We start from the raw sequence: 16,062 nt of genomic DNA on the forward strand, positions 1-16,062 counted from the left end.
CATAGAACTACCATCGGACTCGGCACTTCCTCTCCTGGGTGCATTTCAAAAAGAAATGAAAACGTATGTTCACACGAAAACTTGTGCACACATGTTCACAGCAGCCTTATTCATAGTAACGGCAAAGTAGGAACAACCCGAGTGTTTGTCGCCTGGTGACTGGGGGAATGGAGGGAGTTAGATCCATGCGGTGGCGTGGTATTCGCCACTAAAGTGGAGCGCTGCTCGTTGCTGCGACTGCGGTGAGCTCTGCAAACACTTTGTGGAGAAAACACGGACTACGAAGCCAATCGTAGGAGCCCACATACCGTCTGATTTCATTTGTCTAAAATGTCTAGAACGGGCACATCTATAGAGACAGAGAAGAGGTTGTCCGCCCAGAGCGGGGGTGGGAGAAGGGCCGTGGCCGCTAGCGGATACGGGATGCTTGCGGGGGGGATGAAAACGCTGCGGTCTTGATGGTGGTGACCTCGCCCTGCTCTGTAAATACACGCAAACCCTTGGACTGTATCCTTTTGGTGGATGAATTACATCCTCTGCAGATGAGTCTCACTAAAGCTGATGTGGAACAAGAATCGTACCATCATTTTGCATTGTTGGAAAAATGAGCTCAAACTCATGAGACTCAACACGCCGTGAATGATAGCTGTGTTTTAGAGGCTCCTTGGCAGAGCTCATGAGGTCGCGCCCAACCGGTTCAGCTCCCGGGTGCAGCCGCCGTTGTGACGTCGTGCCGGGGAGGCTCTGTACTAAGCCTTTGCCTTCTGCTCCCCTTTCCTAGGGCGCAGGACCTGCTTTCCAAGGAGAAAAGGGAGAAAAGGTAAGCCCTTTCCTGTTGTCTCTCCTAGGGCCCTGGAGGTGGCCCGGGAACAGGATGGAGGACTCGGGTTGGGGAGAGTTGGGTGCTGCCTGGTGCGAATTGGATGGGCGGGAAGAGGTCTCCTGGGCGGCGTGCCCAGCCTCGGTGTGGGTCGTCCCCTTGAGCGGGCGGTTGACGTGCACACAGCGGTCAGCGCTCCCCAAGCTAAGCGAGGAGCATGAGCGAAGTGCAGGGGGAGGGCTCGTTTGCGGGCGGGTGGGTCACGGCGCTTAGAGCAGAGGGACCCGACGGTGCTGGTGGGAAGTGGGAAACAGCTGCAGATGTGGTTTGAGGACCAGCACGCTGGGCATTCAGTGTCAAAACATGTGCAGCCTCGTTGGCCGTGGTGGGAAGGCTCGGACCATCTGTGCACGATCACATGGCAGGTGCCAAGAGATGTGAGAGGGGAGCGACCGGAGGAGCTTGGGATCTCGTCAGTGTCTGGGCACTTAGACACTCAGGATGCAGTGTCCCTGGAGCCGGGGAGGCCGTGGCTGCTCAGAGGGGGCCGTTCTCTCCCTGCAGTACCTTTTATTTGGTCCTTTCCTGTCTGTTTACTCCAAGGAGGTAGATCAAGACGCTGCCCAGGGACATACCCACACATTTCACGATGCATCATTTATAAGCCAGACTGGAAACAGCTATGATGCTGTGTCCTGGGCAGAGGGTAAATGAGCTGTCGCACAGCTAAATAATGCAGTGGCATCCAGGGATGCAGAATCACAGCTAGAGCAATCATTAATAACCCCCCAAATGAAGATCACATTTTGTCGGGGTTTAGAAGACGTTGCAGAATGTCTTTATGCTATGACCCCAGTTGTGTGTGCGTGTGTATGTGTGTGTGAGAGAGAAAGGGAGACTGATTCTGGAGGCACATCCTTTGGTTCCAGAAGGCCTGGGGCTGCTGGTGCTCGGGTGCATGGAGTGGTTAACATCTCCCGTTTGCTGCGGGGAGGGTTCACATTTGCAAAACAACTCAGGAAGTGTGCACTGAATGCTATTTTCTAGCTCTTTCAGAGAAGAGCTGAAGCAGAGGATGTGGGGCGAGGGCCTGCCCCAGGAGGGCACCTGAGGGTCCTGCTCAGTTACCTTAACAGGACACCCAGATGTTCTTCAGGGTAAGGACTGGGGCTGCCGTTGCCCTTGAAGTCAGGTCGCTCCGTCTGGGCCGTGCCTGCAGGGCCAGACTGACATGCAGCTCCTGGGCCAGCCTGTCCTCTGAGTGACATGCTGGCCATCTCATGGGCTGGTGTCACCGGGAAAAACTGACAGGCCCCCCTTTTCCCGAGAGCAGCAAGTGCATTGCTGCTGTGTCCCTCTGGTTGAGTTCAGGACAGGCAGCCTTCTTCTTCTGATGCCTGGAGTCACCTCCTGGTGCCCCAAAGCCCAGGCTTCAGCACCATATTCAGACCCAAAGCCACCAGGTCACAGTTCCAGCTGGGGAGGCCTCCTCCCACATCCGGTGCTGGCAGGAGAGACAAGCAGCCGAACGACTCCTGGCTCTGTCCTCGTTTGACCTTCTCTTGCTGTTGGGCATTTTTAGCAAAGTCTTGAGTCTCAATTCACAGCTACATATGAGCTGTGTGATTTGGGCTGAGTCACCGCCCTCTCTGGGTCTCTGCTTCCTCATCTGTAAAAACGAGGGGGTGGCCTGTGATGATGCAGAAGGGCCCTTGCAGGTGGCAGTTCTGAGCCTTGGTCACTCACCCGCCCCCAGCCTGAGTCCCTGGGGGTCTTTTTCATAACCAGCAGTCTCTGCTTCCCCTCCAAGATGAGGCGAGGCTGGGGTGAGTCATGCGGTCGATAGACTCCCCCGAAGGGAGAAGGCCACCTGTCACCCGCACCCTGGGACAGAGCTGAACAGGCCGGCGTTTTTGCTTGAATATTCTCTTCAAAGCGATGGTGAAGGACCAAGGGAATTGGGTGGATTGGAGCCTGTGGGTCTGGCTGTGTTGTTTTTGTTTTGTACTTCTGGTGTTGTGAGTAAGCACGGTGACACCGTGCCTTGGCCTGGGTGAGAGCCAGGCGCTGTGTAAGGTGTGTCTTGTGCTCTGTGACTCATTATTAGGACAGTGCTTCAGGGAAGGCTCTCCTGTGCCCGTTTCACAGATGAGACAACATAGTTTAGAGGTCACGTGACCTGCTCAAGGTCACAGTTAATAAGATGGCCAGAAAACACAATCACTGGTGATTGCTGAAATGAAGGCAAGCTGGAAGACTGATTGAATCGCCCCTTTTCCTGCAGCGAAGGAAACAGAGGCTCAGAGAAGGTGAGTGGCTAGCCCAAGGTCACACATCGGAAACACTGCTGGAGCTCTTGGCCTCCTGACTCTCCCAGCACCACCACCCCCCGCCCCCAGTGCTCAAGACTGTTGTGCTATGCTCTGTTCCTGGGCTGCCTCGTTTTGGAAGCTGGTCTCCTCTCTGGTTCCTGGTCCAGCCCCATAGTCACCACGGGTTCATGGCACAAAACTCCCTCAGTGTTTTAACATGTATGGGATTGGGCTGTGGGAAAGGGAGAAGCAAGCCTTTAGGAAACACTCCAGAAGAGCTGCTGCAGCCCGGAGTTGGGGGCACAGAAGGGGAGAAAGGGAGTCATGGACCCTCCTTCACAGTGTCTGCAAGACAGCTGGCACTAAATAAATGCGTGCAAAATGAGTGGATGGATGGATGGAATTCGAACCGCCATCAACCAGGATCAGGGGCCAGTAGCTGGATCCCAGACCCTGCAGCCCAAAAGACTCAGCTTCAGGTTCTGGCTCCACTTGGTGTCAGTGTGTGTCTCCCACTGGGCCACCACCCTCAGCCCAAGTTTGCTTTTCCGTAAAAGGTGGGAAAGGGAGTGACAATAGTCCCCACGATGCGAGGCCGCCGGCAGGAGCAGCCTGGGGAGGTCCGACTAGTGCCCGGCACAGCAAGCCCGCCTCAGGGGCGACGCTGCTCTCCCGCCAGCTCGTCGTCACAGGCCTTGCTGTCTGGGTGGGATGGTGAGGCGGAGAGGGCGCAGCCGCCGCTCTGGGCTGGTTTGGACCAGTTCGGGGGAGTCACGGGGCAGAGAGGGACGATGACCCCGTCCCCTCCCACCCTGGTTCCTTCCACGTTGAGAAAATAAATGAATAGCCCAGTGAGGCTGCTGGTGTGAGGATTCCCGGGTGGTCCCTGAGTCCGTGGAGATGTGGTCCACGAGCACCAGGGCCAGAAAAGATTCAGAGACAACAAAAACAAGGCCAGAGTGTGCGGTGTCCAGGGAGCTTCCTTTTGCATCTGGAGGGTCCTTCAGCTCAGGTCCCCCAGACTTCAGGGAGTGGACCCCGCAAAGCGGCTGTTGTGGCCCCTTCCTGGGGCCACAGCGCCCTCTGGTGTCTGGAAGCCAGAGCGTCTGCTCCACGTTTCCTTGGCAGGGCTCTCCCTAGGACCTGCCATATAACCTTGGAGAGGGCCTCACTGTAACCGCAGTTCTTTGTGCCTGTTTCCTCGGCTGTACACCGAACAGAACAGTGAGTAACAGTGGGAGGGTCTCTTAAGAGCGATGAGAGGCTTAAAGATTGTATCCCTGGAAAGAGCTTAGCAGAGAACCTCGCAAATCCAAAAGCATTAGCGGGAGTCTGGGTTCAGCCACCCAGGCACTGATTCCCTGAGCCGGATGGTCAGTCCGGGCACATTATCAAATCCAGCAGAATGGTGGCCTCGGTGCTTTTGCACTGAGAAGCTGCGGCCCACGGCTATGGGATGAGAGCCTTGGCAGTCCTGGAGCCATGACATGAGCCGGCTGGAGTCGGGTGAAGGTGTCAAGCAGAGATCGGTTTTGAAGTGGATCCCTGCAGGTGATATTGCTGAGTGGAGTCCAGGCTCACTTGAGCCAGCATCTGTGACGGCTCAGGTACAGGGGGAGGGGCAGAGCACCTCCTGCCAGGGGTCTTTGTCTTCTTTATGGAGAGCTGCTGGCATCACTCTTTCAGTTGGGTTGGGTTGGGATGTAGAAGGCGGCCCCCAGACAGAGAGCAGCCTAGGACAGGTGTGGCTCCCCACCCCCCGGCCCCGGCCCACCCAGTTTCCCTGGAATGCAGAGTAACGGGGGTGGGGTGGGGTGGGGAGGGCACCTTACAGCCTCTCGTCGAACCTGGCACACACCTTGTAGGTAATGGCCCTGGGGAGCCCCGGGGAATGGAATTGGGGCAAAATGCCCCACGGAGCCATGCTTGGATGAGCACCCGCCTATTCAGCACTTGGTAGAGGGGGAGAAACTCCAAAACAACCACCACCAGAAAGTCCTTTCTTCAGCATTTTCACAGAAATCCACACGGCAATAAATAAAACTTCGTATGGATTTCGTGCTTGGATTTCACAGTGCAGTGCCCCAGAAAAAAATATGTGAGCAAACAGAAGACACTCAGTTGAATGTTACTGGGCTGGTGGACTCAGCAGCAGACAGAACTTTAAGTCACGCAGACATCAGTTCCTTGTCTTTTACGGTTTCCTTCCATTTTTACTGGGACCGTAAACCTGGTGATGAAAGAGGAATCTGAGTTGGACAGGTAGTGGGGGCTCTTCTGACTTTCCGGGATGCTGCCTTCTAGAAACTTCAGCCGAAGGTCCTGCAGAGGTTGTCGGTGCCTCTTGCAGCCCCGAGTTCCCTGAAGTCATTGCGGGGCAAGTTCTCGTGGCTTGGTTTGCCATGAAGCTAAACCAATATGGTGCCGACTGGAAAACTGAGGCAAGAGTCTGCAGCTGTTGTGATGATACAGGAGAGCTGTGAGGAGGCCAGGTCAGAGCTGTCAGCCGAGGCGGGCTGGTCCTCAGGTCTGAGAAGAGTAGCTGCTCCGTGTGCTTCTTCCAAACCAGGCACCCGTGAAGCCCAGGGCTTCCTGTCTCTGATGATTTGGGGTTGGATGAGGCGGGCTCCTCCCCATCGCTGTAGACAATGAAGTTTGATTGATTGATTGATTTTTATCTTTTAGGGCCTCACCTGTGGCATATGGAAGTTCCCAGGCTGGGATTGAATCAGAGCTGCAGCTGCCGGCCTACACCACAGCCACAGCAATGCAGGATCCAAGTCGGGTCTTTGACCTACACCACAGCTCACGGCAACACCAGATCCTTAACCCACTGAGCAGGGCCAGGGATTGAACCCATGTCCTCACGGATACTAGTCAGGTTCCTAACCCACTGAGTCGCAGCGGAACTCCTAACCATGAAGATCCAGCCTCTCAGGGAAGGCAGGGCTTGAGGGGCCTTGGGGACCAACATGCCAAAAATCAACCCCCAGCAGGGGGCAGGGGGCCTGGGGTTCCTGAGCTCCAGATGGCTTCCTTTGGCTCACACTTTCTGAACTTTTGGAAAGATGCACGTGTGTTTGATTTGCCCTTGATTTTAAAATCCTGCTGCTGTCACACCATCCTCTGTGGGCTCTATTACTTGGCTGCCGGAGTCCCTCGTGTTTGCAGCGCACTTCCCACCTGCTGTGTTGGCCGCAAACAATGCCCCCCCATCCTTGTCTCCTGCCAGTTCCAGGTCTGTGGTCCCACCTCCCCGGCACTGATTCCTCCTCCTTGCATGTCCATTGTTCTCTCCTGCCTGTTGGAATCCTGGGGATGCTTATGCAGTGACCTTTGAGGAGTTGTGCACAGAGCCAGTGCGTCTGGGGTCATTGTCTTATTAGTCAGTCCTTCTGGCGCGGGCAGGGGGGGAACCATCACTATCCCCGTTTCACAGAAAAGGCTGCTGAGACTTAGGAAAAGGCCCCCGCACGTGCATGTCTTTATTGTGGAAGCTGTAGGAAGAGGACAAAGTTTATAACAAGCTCTGGTTTATCAAAAAAAAAAAAAAAAAAGTAACAGCTACGAAATGTCAGGCCAGGCACTGTGCTGGTGGACTGGAGAAGGACAGCCTCATGGGACATGGAGCAGGTTGAATCCACCTGTACCTGGGAGTCACGGGGGAAGGAGCCTGGGGGTGGTGAAGTGTGTCTAGTAAAACATCACCGAGGCCGCTGCAGAGCTGCTGGGGCAGAGGCCGTGGTAGGTGGCTGTGCTGTTCCCACTCATCTGCCCCTGATTAACCCGAGGTCTCGGCTGGCCGAGGGGCCTCCCTATGAAGCCCTGTAGTGAGTGGTGCCTGCGGTCCTGCTTCAGGGGACAGTCAGACCTGCCCTCACAGGGACACCTCTCTGATCTCAACAGGACAGGCACACCCCGTGCCATCCGCAGGGTGAAAGACTAGGTCCTTCCCACTGACCTAGTTCATTCTTCGGTGTCTTTTAAAGGCAGGCTGTGTCTGAACGTGGGAGACGAGAGGATTTTGGGAGTTAGGCGGACTGCACGGGTGCGTGGGGCGTGAAGAGCGAGCTCCGCTGCGCGTGGATTGTTTTTCCTTTTCAATGGCCGCACCTGCGCATGTGGAAGTTCCCAGGCCACGGGTTGAATGGGCGCTGCAGCTGCCAGCCTACACTACAGCCACAGCAACACCAGATCCAAGCTGCATCTGCGATCTACACTGCAGCTCATGGCAACGCCGGATCCTTAAGCCACAGAGTGAGGCCAGGGATCGGACCCCCGTCCTCCTGGATACTAGTCGGGTTTATAACCCACTGAGCCACAGTGGGACCTCCTGCACATGGATTTTCATTCCATCGACTCCTCTCCAGAGCAGTGCGCAGGGCAGGCCCTCAGAAACCACAAGATGCTTCCACAGGTCCCGGGGTCCTCGCTCTGGCATTGGTGAGACATGTGACAAGGGATGACGGGCCCACTTTTGTTTCACAGGTGCTTTCCGAAAGAATGGGATGGGAAATGGGCACTAGCAGCCCAATGGCCAGCATTCAGTGATTTTATCTGCAGAGTGACTTTGTCTCAGAGGTGACGTCTTGTATTGGGAAGAGTCATGGCATCAGCCTTCTATCGACCTCTCGATAAAAGACACCTGTTCAGTTCAGGAGCCTCAGTCTCTTGCTGCTCCTTGATGGAGGCTGGAGTGTGGCCAGGGTCACAGAGTGCAGTGTGGGTGGGGCTGAGGCCATGCTTGCCTGACTCTGCATCCCCCACGTCCACACCCAGAGCGATGCCTTTATCTGGGCATTCTTTTTTTTTCCTTTTTGGCTTTTTAGGGCCACACTGGTGGCATATGGAGGTTCCCAGGCTAGGGATTGAATTGGAGCTGAGCTGCTGGTCTACACCACAGCCGCAGCAGCGAGAGATCCAAGCCACGTCTATGACCTGTACCACAGCTCACGGCAACGCCGGATCCTTAACCCTCTGAGTGAGGCCAGGGATTAAACCTGCAACCTCCTGGTTCCTAGTCAGATTCGTTTCCACTGCGCCATGACAGAAGCTCCTGTCTGGGCATTCTTGATCCTCCAAACCCATGTCCCTAGAGGGAATCAACTTATTTTGTGCAATGACTACATTATAGAGCCTCTGAGCCATAAAATAGAAATTATATGTGTGTGTTTGTAGGTGTGCAACTTCTAAGATATATTTATGCCGCATGCCTCTAGCTCTGGGTCTCATTGTTGTTCACCGCTGGCTCCATCAGCGCCCCCATGTCCTATTCTTAGCCTGTGCATTAATGTGCATTATTCATGGTTATTGAGTTGGATAACTGTGGTTGAGGGCCTTCTATTTTTATCATAATTAAAGGGTTTTGGGGGAAATAAGTTTAGCTGCTTACGTGCCCTCACATAGCCCTGCAGGTTGGGGCAAAATGCTGGCAGTTGGACTAAAGAATTCGCGCGCTGCCGTGGGCCCTGTCCGTGGTGCTGAAGGACGACACACCATGCAAGTTTTTGGTTCACGGGTTCTCACAGCCCCCGGCAGAGCTGGAACGGGAGAGTCTGCACTTTTTCCAGCTCTGTCTGACACTCAGTCTCTTGCCAAGTCTAACGGCCCAGTCACAGGACCAAGGGCTTCATAGAGAAGGGCGAGAGCGTTTATGCGCAGGGTAAGCTCTGGGCTGCTGGACAGCAGACTGGGAGGGCAGGGGAGGCTGAATGTGTGACCTCTGGACACCAACTGGCTGGACTCAGATCTCAGCCTGGCCGCTTAGCAGCTGCGTCACCCTGGTCCGTCACTCAACCCTTGCGACCCTTGCCTTCCTCGTTATAAACTGGCGACTAATCGTAGTCGCCTCAGAGGGCGATGAGGATGAAAGGAACTAATGAAAATAAATGACTTCTGTTTGGAAAAAGTGCTCGTAAGTGTTAAGGGTAATTACCATTACACCAGCCTGGTTTTCCATTTTTTACACCAGCTGACATCTTCTGGTCCTCAGCTTGGGGAGGTCTTATCCCCAGGGCGGCCGACAGCTGGGAAACGGCAGTGTCCCCGCCTCCCCCGAGGAGGGCTTCTGTAGCTCCCAGAGCCTCAGGAGGCCTGGAGAGCACATGCTCGGGAAGTGTGGTGCAGGTGGGCTGCCATAGACGAAGGAGGTGTCTTCTCTTCAGTTCATCTAACGTAATTCGTGCAGCATCTGGGAATAATAACGGCCCCTGGTGTTTATGGTGCGGCTGTCAGCCGGGACTCGTGCACAGACCGCTTGGCGTTGGGGTAGGGACTGTTGTCCTTGTTTTACAGGCTGATTAACCATGTGACCAGGTGCAAGGGACTTACCTGTCTGTGTGGCCCAGACAGGGATGGAGCTCCCGTATTCTGACAGCGCAGAGAAGCGGTTCTCAAACTTGACCAAGCCCTGAAATCTCCTAGAGGGCTTGCGGAGCCCGCTGGCCTGGCCCCACTTGCACACTGATCCAGGGGCCTCAGGTGAGGCCAGAGAATCTGCCTTTCTGACAAGGCTCAGGTGCTGCTGGTCCTGGAGCCACAGTCGGAGGACCACTGCCCAGCCCCGCGTGAAGGGTCTGGCCCCGGCTCCTCCAGTGAAGGAGTGCAAATACTAATGTAGCACCTCTAACGGAGGAGCCACGTCTCTGTCCCTGTTTAGGGGTTAAGCCCTGACATTTAATTAACCAAAAGAACAGGGGAGACAGCTCTCTCTTTTCTCTGTATTTGGCCCAGTGACATAACCGTGCAATTCCTGGGGCTGGGATTCTGGCACATTTCCTGCCAGATGCTGCCTGCCCAAGGCTCCCAGTGAAACTGGCCAGGAAGTGCATGTGTGCGGGGCAGGCAGACAGGTCAGAGCCTCGAGTGGAATCAGGGCCTGGACTTCGGGCGAACAGGGGGAAGGTGCCTTTTCCCTGAGTCCTGGTTATCGTCTGTAGAGGGTCCATGTGTGTTACGTACGGTCAGCTTTTACAGGTGAAGGGGGGCGGTCCCTGCTGGTTTATCCGAAGTAACAGTACTTGATGCTTCCACTTTCTCTGTACCCACAGCATCTGCCAAAGCATCGTCTCAGGTATCTTGCCAACCTCTTTGGGCCAGAGGTACTCTCATTCCCAGCACCACCCTTTCTACGGTGGTGAAGCCGAGACCCGGGAGGGGAAGTCACGTGTTCTGTTCGGTTCGCAGGCAGCCTCGTCTTCAGTCTGGCCTCTCTCTCCTTCCTTCCTCCTTCCTGCCCTCCCGCCCTCCACATTCTCTCTCCGTTTTGTCATAGTTTACTGTGGCTCCCGAGCTACCGTGTCCCCTTTAAGAATCTCCCCGTGCCCAACATTCCTGATGGGGGGGCCTCCCGTCTTTTCCTCACTTCTTTCATTGACTCTCCCTAAGCACTTGGGAACTTGTTCTTCATTTCCAGCAAAATAGAAACACCTGACATTTTAGCACTGTTTATAGTCTACCTGTTAGATCCACAGTCACTGTCTCAGCTGGAAGCTGTGCGAACCTCTGTCTCACCAATGCTGAAACGGGCTCGGCCGGGTAGCGTGGCTTTCCTGATGGGGCATCAGTGGGCAGTGTAGGGCTTCTTTTTCTCTTCAAAACGTCTGCACGTGGCTGAGCCCACGTTCAGGGGAAAGTCGTTGCAGGGGAATGGTGGTGGTTTATGATGTTATATCTAAACGCCAGATACCTGGGTCAGGTGGACTTTTTCTTGGGGACACAGTTTTCAAGGGCAGGAACCCATCTAATGAAGTGCCAGGACCTCATGAGGATCTAAGAGTGGAAAATTTTCAAAAAACGTATGTTTGCAGCGCTGGCTTGGCTAGCCTAACCACACAAAGCAAGATTCCAAACCAGATGTTAGCTTCCTAGACAAAGAAAATAGCCACCTCTAAGGAGGCTTCTCGTCAGTTTCTTAGACTCTAAAGTAGGGGTCACCCGCCCCCCATAACAAAGCAGGAGCTGGTGGTCTACGACACCAGTTTTCTAAAGCCCGTTTGCCCAGCTGTCCCCGACCTCGAGAAAACAAACAAAGCCTTCAGCTGGGTGTGTGGTGCTGACGTCCAGATGGAGACAGACCCAGAGCGTTTTGCTGCCTTGACTCAGGCCATTACTGGGGAGCGATGGAGCAGGACCTGAAGCCGCAGTTCACTGGCTCTTGAAACCATGCTCTTGTAGAGCAGCCCGCTGCTCACTTCGTCCCTGGGCGTCTCATGCCCCCAAGGCTAATTGTGAAGTGGGACGGTGTCCCCGATGTGTCCCCTGACAAGCCCACAGGGCTCGGGATTAAGGTGCAGGGAACACTGGACATGGAGTGATGGCACCCTGATTCCCCACCTCGTGTTGCTCCTGTCCTGGGACCAGGCAGACTCACATGGGTACTTGCTGGGCATCTAGCCAGTGCCGGCCAGGCTGGACGTGTGGCAGCCGTGGGCACGGGGAGGTTCCGGAACGCTCTGGCATTCCCTCGGGCATTGTCTCTGGTCTCCTCCCGGCTCCCTTTATTAGCCCGTCCTGGGAGCTCTGGGGCCCCCCCCGCCCCCTGTATTCCAGAGGCAGGAACCACAGAGTCCTGCTCTGCCTGCAGCCGCCCGAAGGCAACCTGGCCTTTCCAGCACCGGGTGACCGTCCTTGGGGGTGAGCTCTGCACCAGGTCACCCCAAGGGGCTTGACCCTGCAGAGAAGCGCCATGGGGGGCGTTTCCTCAGGGGAAGTCCTTGTTCCTCCGTCGTGTTCCCCCTTTTGAAAACGGTGCACTGACCCCTAGAGAAGCAGCGTCAGTGGCTGGTGCCTGCTGTCGGGAGGCACACAGCCTCTGCTTAGATCAGAACACGCTGGGGCAGGAGACGAAGCGGGGGCCTTGGGGACAGACAGGGCATCCGGGGAGCCGAGCCCCCTGGTTCCTGACCCCCAGAATCCTGGTTTGAGACGCAGCTCCTTCCTGTCTCCTGAGAGACTGTTGGGGGCGCTCTGATACTTCCCCAGGGAAGTGGGGCGGCCGAGGTGGAGGGGGGCGGAGTGACATACACGTCCGTGATATCCCCTTAATATTGTATGTGATAACCTTAAGTTAATCGTTCTGCCATCAGTAACACCAAAGACAGTGCTGATTGGTGTCGAGTAGCAGCTCCTCACTTGCCTCTGCCCTCGTCGTCTCCCACAGTCCCTGCTGAGTTTCGGGACGGGTGGGGGCGGGGCAGGCAGGGACCCCCCCCCCCCAGCCCTGCCCCGTGCGGATGTGGAAGTGGAGGTTGAGGGATCTCGGGCCACAGCTGCCGTCCCCTTAGGAGGGTGGCGAGGACCGTTTGACCCCAGAAAGCACCCCATCAGCTCCCACAGTCCCAAGGAAACCCCAGGCCCTTGGCACCGACCCACTCTTCTTCTTGCGAAGGTCCCCTGACGGCTTGCCTGCCTTTGTGTCCAGCCAGGGAGAGTCAGATGTTCCCAAAGACCAATTAGAATGCCCCCCCCATACCCCACCCAGAAAAACCTCGGTGCAAAATGCTTGCCCACCGTAAACTGTCTCCACTGTTCTCCATACTCTATAACTAAGTTGACACCCGCTTCTGACACTTTTGAACCCCTGCTGATGGCAGCCTGGTCCCTGGACACAAGTGTATGAGGCTCAGTTTTGACCCTGAGGAGGCAGAGCCCCCCTCCCCACGTGTGTGCTGAGCAGCAGAGCCCCTCCCACGCCCCGGGGCAGGGCGGGCAGAGAAGCGCCATCCAGCCAACCGCGGGAGTTAAGGCTTCAAGACCACCTGCTGACAAGGAGCCTGTTGAGCTTTATTTAAGGGCTTTTCACAAGCTCATTTGACCACAGACCCCTCCGATCTTCCCCACCCCATCACACGCATTAGCTACACATCAGATGGGCATCCTCCAGACCAACTCTGGACACCGCCGTGGAGCCATTTGACACTTAGGAAAACTCAACAGAGACTGTAATTGTTCCCATTTTACGGAATGTGAAACTGAGACTCTGAGATGAAGTAATTTTTCCAAAGTGGCCCCCCTTCGTCTGCGCTGGCACTCAGCTGCCACGTCCATGAAGCCCTGCTCCCCAGGCTGCCTTGCTGGGGACGCCCCCTCTGGGCGGTTCCACTCACATTAATTACCTCTTTAGTCTCCTGGACTAGACACTCCTGGACCGGAGCCTAAGAAGCAGACACCACTTTGTGGCAGATCGTGTGTTTTGGGAGCACAGGTGTCCTGCCTGCACTGTTAAAATGCTAGGTGACAGCAGGAGTGGGCGTCTTGTGTGACTGTCCCGGGCAGCTTATTTTTCATAGTGCATGTGCAGTGGTGCCATTTCTTAGCCACGGGAGCCCTGGTGTGGTGTGATTCCATCTATTCCTCTGTCATCGGGGGTAGAGGCCTCCACTTTCCAAAGCTCTTCTCACCCTTCCGGCCATGACAGGAGTGACACACAGCCTTCCAGAGTGGCTGCCTTTGAGGTTGCATGGCTAGAGCTGTCTGTCTCTCTCTCCAGTAGCATAAAGACTTAGAATGTTGAGGCCATAGAAGGCATTTTGCATAAATTTTAAAAGTATGTGTGGGTGTATCTATTACAGACATGCATACATCTTAATGGAGAGGTAAAAACTAGAACTATATAACGTGTGATGTGTCTTTGAGAAACCAAGACCCACCGCGAGAGCTGATTATAAGGACGAAATAAGAAAACATGTAACGACATCCTGCAGACATCCGCAGTGTTTTCTAAGTAATACTTCGAGATACGTCCGTTCCCTCGTTTAGCGAATGGCCCACGTCCTCATTCGCAGATGGATAAGCTCAGAGAGAGACACTGACTTGCTCAGTGTCCCACGGAAAATCGATCCTTTGATCTGAATCCAGCGGTGTGGGAGCTGGCTGGGAGCTAAGAGACCTTGGTTTCCACTGTCTCTGAGGTGCCCCCCGTCCGTCCCTGGGAGAGGTGGGGAGATGAGCGGGTCCCCACAGCTGCTCCACGGGCGCGCCCGTCTCATGCTTCCGTGTGATCCATTAGAACGGAGTTTGCCCCGACTGAGAAGTGCAATACCTGGTGTAGTCCAGTGGTTCTCAGTCACTGGTTTTTACCTCCCGGGGGGTGTTTGGCAATGTCTGGGGACAGTTTTGGTTGTCACACCTGGGAGTGCTGCTGACGTCTGGGGATACTCCAGGACATCCTGCACCCCCCGCCCCAACAGAGAATCATCCAGCCCAGAGCTGACGGGGCCCAGGTCCAGAACCCGATCCAGCCCAGCACTGTGCTCGATGTGTGTGGCGCCGGCCTGGATGGAGGGAGCCATAGGTTGAGTTAGGGGAGGGCAGGGCCTGGCATCTCGGTCCTGCTGTCAGGTGCGTGCCGATCACCTGGGGATCCTGTGAAAATGTGCACCTTGATGCAGGAGGTCTCGGCGAAGCCTGAGAATCTGCATTTTGTACCCTCTCCCAGGGGGCGCCCAGGTCGCAGGTCTGTGAATCAGCCTCCACGTAGCAGGCTTGGCCACAATTCCTGCCTGGCTCGTGCTTGGCCGCCAGCATCTGAGCGCCATCTCCAGTGCTGTCCTCGCCCCGTCCTAATTGCTCGTCTCTCTCTCTCTCCCCCCCCAGGGCTCCCTGGGCCCGCCGGGTCCCCCGGGGAGAGACGGCAGCAAAGGCATGCGGGTAAGTCTGTTCCCTCGGCAGCCCCAGCCCCGCAGACCCCTGGTCAGACCCCTGCCAGGCCTGCAGTGTGGCAGCCTTTGCCAGGGGGTGCCCTGAGCTGGTGCCCATTTGGACCAGCATCTTCCCAGCCCGGTAGTTAGAACAAACACCAGCAGCAGCTGTGGCCCCCAGGCATCGCCTGAGGGTCCCGGGGCGTTGTTTTCTCACTCAGCTGATGGCAGTTCTACAGGGAGGGCTCGTCCTAAGGTCTTCACACGGAGGGAAGTCGGGATCCAAGCAGAGGCCTCGGCTCCCGAGTGCCCAGTTTGCAGCTTTGGGAGCCAGGTGGTGCCCCAGCAGCGTCCTGCAGCCCGCACGGCCAGCGGCTCCCCAACCCCACCTCTGCACCCCCTGCCTCTGAGGTGGAACACACCCCGGGGCCCCAGGCAAGGGGCGCTCTCAGCTCAGGCGGGCAGTCGGACCCAGGGCAGAGGGAGCCGCTTTTCCACCGAGAACCCAAGCGGACATCGGCTCTGGGGCTCTTCTCTGCGCTCCCTTTGCCACTTTCAGCGCGTCTGCGCGGGCCTCGGAGGGTGCCCTGACCTGTGAGCACCCCATAAGCCCACAGTGCTCCGGGACAGGAGGCCTGGCGGGGAGACAGGACAGGACGGGAGAGGAAGGGGGACCTGTGACCTCCAGACCCCTCCTGCCCCCCTCCAGGTGGCCAGACCCCCCCCCCCCCGCATGAGGACGGCCACACGGTCACGCCCGTCGCCCTGCTGTCCCCGCTCTTCCGTCTGAGCTTAGTTTTGTGGACCAGCAGCTGCAGCAGGAGGGGCGGGGGCTGAGGAGATAAAACCCCCGTGAAGATCAGCTTCTAGAAAGTCTCTTGGGGAAGCCTGTGTCTCTGCTCACCGGTGGTTACTTTGTTCCCGTGATGGGTTCTGAGTTCCAGGAAGGGCTGCCCAGCATGCCTGGGCCATTGTCCTCTGGGTTGTGACCCTGTGCTGTTTTGTGTGTGCAGGGGGAGCCGGGAGAGCCGGGGCTGCCTGGTGAGGTGGGCATGCGGGTAAGTGATGCTCTGAGCTCTTTTCCTCTGTCCTTCCTGGTGCCCAGATCTCAGTGCAAACCCAGTCTTTTGCGTCGCAGCTCTTTGGGTGGAAAGGAGATGTGCACATGCTCGTGTGTGTTTGCGCAGCCACGATGTTTTCTAAATTCTTGCAGAAAGTGAATCATACCATACCTTCCGAATACCTTCTAATTGAACACGAGTAGTTTTTCCACGTTAGTGCAGATAGATGC

At 56.1% G+C, this 16,062-nt stretch overlaps 1 protein-coding gene across 1 annotated transcript in view; it reads left to right on the top strand.

Annotated features, from left to right (window-relative positions):
• COL22A1 (collagen type XXII alpha 1 chain) overlaps positions 1-16,062 on the top strand; it is a 244,538-nt gene that overhangs the window by 76,619 nt on the left and 151,857 nt on the right. Inside the window, exons 12-14 of the mRNA XM_021088863.2 lie at positions 782-820; positions 14,728-14,781; positions 15,785-15,829. Coding sequence (XP_020944522.1) covers positions 782-820; positions 14,728-14,781; positions 15,785-15,829 — 138 coding nt within the window. The remainder of the gene's footprint in view (positions 1-781; positions 821-14,727; positions 14,782-15,784; positions 15,830-16,062) is intronic.

The sequence above is a fragment of the Sus scrofa genome, chromosome 4, assembly GCF_054392235.1.
Source record: "Sus scrofa isolate SSC_HxYL_T2T_F1_AM1 chromosome 4, Sscrofa_HxYL_maternal_Yorkshire_Landrace_v2.0, whole genome shotgun sequence".
Taxonomy (NCBI): Eukaryota; Metazoa; Chordata; class Mammalia; order Artiodactyla; family Suidae; genus Sus; species Sus scrofa.